This window comes from Vigna unguiculata, chromosome 10 (genome assembly GCF_037176805.1).
Source record: "Vigna unguiculata cultivar grain cowpea cultivar isolate G323 ecotype 2 chromosome 10, ASM3717680v1, whole genome shotgun sequence".
Taxonomy (NCBI): domain Eukaryota; kingdom Viridiplantae; phylum Streptophyta; class Magnoliopsida; order Fabales; family Fabaceae; genus Vigna; species Vigna unguiculata.
The window spans coordinates 10,816,689-10,822,070 of NC_140801.1; the positions used below are offsets into that span (position 1 = coordinate 10,816,689).

A 5,382-nucleotide genomic window follows, 5' to 3' on the forward strand; every position below is an offset into this window, starting at 1 on the left:
ATGAAGCGTTTGAATGTGTGAAAGTGAAAATGAGAGACGAAAAGTTAGAAAGAGAGAGAAGAAGTTTAAGAGAGAGAATTGAATTTGTTTTTGAAAGTGAAAAGAGAGGAAAAAGAAGTGGTGGGATACGTGGAGAAAGTGGAAAGAGAAAGAATTGAATTTTTTTTTGAAGTGTTAAAATGATGAGAGTGTGACACGTTAGTTTTTTTCTTTTTGTAGATAAAATTTTTTGAATTGAAGTGTGTGATATATAGTATTTAATTGAAAAAGTTGTTATTTGTTAGTTGCTATTTATATATATATATATATATATATATATATATATATATATATATATATATATATATATTCAAAGAAAATCATTTATTTATGTTGTTACAAAAGTGAAGTGAAATTAAGAGCAAAATTATATGTTATGTAATAGTTAACAACATTGGTTTATACAATTACATCACTTAGTCAAGTAATATTTTATTCACTAAATTTATTTTAAATTTAATATATATTAATGATTTTCATATACGTATAGTTATTTGATATAATTATGTAATAGAGAGAGATTGTGTATTACACATGTTATTATACTAGTTTCAATGTCAACTTTCTTCTATACTTAAATAACGGCATGTCTTGTTCACAAAAACTTAGAATCGTGCATTTGATAATATATAAATATTTTGCCCTTTGAAAAGCATATTGAAAATTTTGTATTCTCACTAAATTTTCGTTACTGAAAAAATGGCATTTTTTTCATTCTATTAAAGAGTTTATTTGTTTTATTTTATTCGTGTCACCAAAACAGTACTTTAGTTTACAAAAATAATCATTTTAACACTTTTAAAAATAATCATTTTAACACTTTTAAAAATAATCAAAAACTGAAAAAAGTAAAAATTAACAATTTTCATAAAGTCATTTTTGTTACAAAGTGAAGGGTTGGACATGGTTCGGGTGGGTTTAACGTCTTTTCCAATCGAAAGTTCTTCCCGAAATTCTCCTTCTCACCCACTAACCTCGCCACTTCAGTGCTATGCTCCATTGAGACCTCGCCAAATACATTCTTCGTAGAACAAAACCACTTCCGGTTCCGCCTCCGAATTTCAGTAGGTCTACTTTTTTATTTGTTTTCATTTTTGTTGAGTATTGGTTTTCTTCTTGGTGGCCAAAATACATTCTCACGCCCCTTTTGAGCGAAAACAGTGGATTCAGTCATTCTCTTTAATGATTTTTGTTACTGTCCAGGGACAGAGGTACGAAGGGATAAAGTTGGAGCTCAAACAAATTCGATCAAAGTGTGACCAAGAATTGAAGAAGCCTGGTAATGATCTAAAGACTTTTATTTTCATAAGAATATGTGTAGTGTTGTTAAATCGACCTTTCAACCTATCTTCAAAAATTTTCAGTTTTCTAAGTTTCTAGTAAGAATTTAATTTATTCGGTGTATGATTGTCAGAATTTGAATTTACTCTTTTCTGTCTTGTGATTATAAAGATATAATCCTTTTTGTAATATGTTTTGTGGGTGTTGACCTAACCACATTCTGGTTGTGAATGTGTGTTTTCTTGAAATATTTTGGTTTCTATGTTAACCAGCCAAATATTTTCGGTGTTTGAACTCTTTCTCCCCATGTCTTGAATAAAAATATGCGTCTAAGTCACATTGATCCTAGACAGGAAGAGAAAGGTTATTACGGTCATACTGAAACTCATGGTCTTTCTTTCATCTTGCTTTCCCTGTTCTACTTTTTCCTTCTTCCCTTTGTTCTTCCCCTGTTTTGTGGGGATGCTGGGTGAAACCGAAAGGGATCCATACTTTGCTTCCATCTTTCAACTGAATAAAGACTTCCCCAACACCATTTTAAAACTACTAGTACCATGTTTCATGGCTTAATATGTATGTAGGGTACGTGTAATTCTTAACTATTATAATAAAGTTTAAAAATTTACTGCAAATATAAGTTGTTATTATGGGAAGTTGGAGAGATTGTGGTCCCTTGTGATTATCATTTTGAATGATTACACTGCGGCGCTCAGAAATTGTTCCTCCCACTTTGGTTACTTTTCACTGATTGTTTTCTTTCAGTTAATTTTGATTTTCTGATTACCATATATAATGCAATTTATTTTATTTTATTTTGAAGAGCCTAATTGGGAATCTTCATTAACTTTTGTGATCAAGCCTACTCTTGCACGCTAACTAACGACATATCTTCTTATCTTTTTGTTGCAGACTTTTGGATCATCATTGAGTCTGGTGTAGGTAAAGAAATTTTTGTTACTCTCTTGGATTATTGGTATATGATTCATTTGGAGCAGTGAAGTGTTTAATCTGATTTCTTTCTTACCAATTCATGGCGGAACTGATAGACCCTGCTAGTATTGCTGCTCTAATTGTAGAAACTAGGTCTCACTCCACGATGATATAATTTCCAAGGCTTTTCATGGAAAGCTTCTCTTTCTCTCTCTGCTTTACTTTTCTGGGTGATTTTGGGACCAAAAATTTGTATGGAATACTTTCTTATTCTGACATTTTATGTGAAAATTATGTGAATTTTTATCGCTGATTTCATAGTTGTATATGATGGTTTGTTGCCAATTGAAATCATAATCTACCTTTTTTACTTTCCACCACACAACTCTCATGGTTCTTCAAAAGAGGAAGGGCTTTGTTGAATATTATTGTTTCTAGGTGCCATTACTATTACAAAGTGAAAGTGGGGAAATTCCAGGGGGATTTCAGGAAAGGAAAGAAATTTCAGCTCTTGTTTTGTAATTGAGGTTTAAGTATAGAAGTTTGATGATGTTATAATTATTCAATATTATTTATCATTTTTTGTTAATTATAAACATTGTTAACCATGGGACATATTCGATACTTGAGGGCTTAATTGAAAATTGACAGGATTCTTGCATGTATAATTAATAGTTTTTTATGTTAAAGAAGGCCCATGGGTTGGCCTAGCCCCAAGGGCTTTTGTGGATATTTTTTTCCTGTGGGCTTTTTTGGCCCCAGCCCATGTGAAATGGGCTAAATTGACAGGTATATTCATTCAGTATTTAACCTATTGTGTTGTGGAAATATCAATGCAGTGTTAGAGTTAAAAGAAAACTACCCGTAAACCCAGAAGCATTTCTCTGAGAAAGGTGTCATTTTTTGCTGTTTTTCTCAATCTGAACCATGGAAAAACAGAAGACGGTGATGGGTTTGATTCTTTTGCTTTTTGTTTTGGGTGTGAGTGCTTGGACTGGTGAAATCCATGGAAGAGTTGTTTGTGATGTTTGTGGAGATTCTTCTCTTGGACCTGAAGATCATGTGGTTGAAGGTTTTCCTCTCACTCTCTTGTTCTCTTCAATATGCGTTTTGTTTCAATTTTTGTCGTTTTGATTGAGTTTCTGGATGGTGTATTCCTTTTCTGATGAAAATTGTTTGTTTTTTGCTGGTGTAAATAAGCCATATCACTGTCCACCGATTGTTTAACTGGGTTGAAACAAGCATTCTTTCTTATTCATCCGTATCTGGTTTTTTATGTAATCCAATTCCATTTTCAGATTTAACCATTTGGGTGATGATTCATAGTTTCAACTTTCATATCATTCCTCGGGTGATGGTTTAATTTTGAAATTTAACAATCATACAAAAAACTGAACTAAGGAGATTTCACTGGTCATCTTGCCATCCTCTACAATTGCTTTGAAACTGAAGTATATTCATGCATATTTCTCCCTTCAGTTTCATGTTGTATTTCCCTTTCTTATGGGTGTTAGTTTCACCATTTTCTAACTGTACTACTTCATTATCGATCAGTCAGAAGTATTTAAACTTGCAATGTTGCCTATGTTGATTCACACAGGATTCCTTTTACTGGTGCATTTTAAAATGTTGCTGCAACTCACACATCAGAATGTAATTTCCATATATCAATTTTAACTTATTCTAACGTACTATTAGACTAATATCTCATTCTCTTAACAAAAAGGTAATTGACTTTAGTGCTCCAATGTAGGTGCTGAGGTTGCTGTTCTTTGCATCACCAGGTCTGGAGAAGTTCTAAACTATCAGGCATTCACAGATGCCAAGGGCATATACACAGTGGCCGAGACAATGCCAGAGAGTGATCGTTGGGACGCGTGTCTAGCTCGACCAATCAGTAGTTTTCATGAACAGTGCACTCAACTTGGTGAGGGCAGCTTGGGAGTTAAATTCAGTTACAATCACCCATCAGGATATTCACACAATGTCAGGACCTTTGTGTATAGACCCACCAATGTTCCAACTTACTGCATATGATATATGTATGGTCTTGTTCTGAATCTGTGAGTACTTATGCTTTGGTTGAACTAGTTCAAAATTGATGAGCATATGAACATATTCTCTTTATACTATACATGTAGGTGAAGTTGTGTTCCAGTGTTTCTTTAGAACCTAGAAATAGTAAGCATGAGACGATTGAGTAATTGTAAATGATAATATTATAGAGAGCAAAGCAAAATCATAGTAAAGGGCACTGTCATTGAACAGTGCAATGAATCTCATGGCTTAAATGCATGTTTATTCTTACGATTATACTTTAACTACCAAAGTTTCACAAAGTTGATATAACTGGTTTGTGTAAACATGATGAAAAGACAAGGTTGACTTTATGTATGGAGAAGATTTTGTTGAATGTGGTAAAATTCGTCTAATTGATATGAAAATTACTTTCATTACTTATATGTTGATAAAGAATGTTAAACTTGTTAGGTACTAATTGGCATTGATAAAGAATGTTAAACTTGTTAGTTATGACATCCTTTAATTGTGTTAGTCCCAATTTGATCTATTTTTTATATAAACTAAAAAAAAAAAATTTGACTTAGGCTAAATTAAAGATAACTACTTTTTTTTGTTAAAATATACATTTAGTCCCTATTTTTGTTCAGTTTTGTTATTTTAGTTCTAATATTGTTTTTTTGTTCAATTAGGTCCTAATTTTTATCAATTTTGTTCAATTTGGTCATTTTTTACTTATGTCGTTTAAATAATTAACGATAATGAACAATGATTGGCACGTGTTATTTCGTAATTTTTTCTTCTTTTTTTTTTGAGGTATTTACTGCATAGTATTTTAGCTGAATATGGTTTGAGTTAACCTTTCAAGAGTCAATCTGTTTCACTGTTTCGTAGTCTGATTGCAGTATTAATATACATTCTTTGCTGTTTTTAGTGTGTAGATATAGTTTTAATCCCATCTTGTTGATTTAACTTTGTTTAGGTACTTACGATTACGTTACTGTGTAGTGATCTATTTGATTTTGTTCTGTTTTTGTTATTTTTAGTGTTATGTTTCAGTTTTATAGATGCAGATTTAGATTCAGATACAAAATTTAGTAGTATTTTGGTAGC

The 5,382-nt window shown here is 31.8% G+C and overlaps 1 protein-coding gene across 5 annotated transcripts; it reads left to right on the forward strand.

Annotated features, from left to right (window-relative positions):
• Positions 1-931: 931 nt before the first annotated feature.
• Positions 932-4,541, forward strand: LOC114167582 (uncharacterized). 5 transcript variants are annotated; one of them, XR_014985447.1, is made up of 6 exons: positions 932-1,103; positions 1,243-1,318; positions 2,230-2,259; positions 3,090-3,322; positions 3,851-3,903; positions 4,004-4,310. XR_014985447.1 is itself a non-coding variant. In XM_028052681.2 (5 exons), the coding sequence occupies exons 4-5, from the start codon at positions 3,178-3,180 to the stop codon at positions 4,285-4,287; spliced, it is 429 nt and encodes a 142-aa protein (XP_027908482.1). In that variant the 5' UTR covers positions 933-1,103; positions 1,243-1,318; positions 2,230-2,259; positions 3,090-3,177; the 3' UTR covers positions 4,288-4,541. The 5 variants fall into 5 exon arrangements, 4 of the variants coding, with proteins under 4 accessions (XP_027908482.1, XP_027908483.1, XP_085524414.1 ...); XM_028052681.2 differs by lacking the exon at positions 3,851-3,903 and having other exon boundaries at positions 933-1,103; positions 4,004-4,541; XM_028052682.2 differs by lacking the exon at positions 3,851-3,903 and having other exon boundaries at positions 947-1,103; positions 1,249-1,318; positions 4,004-4,541.
• Positions 4,542-5,382: the final 841 nt, after the last annotated feature.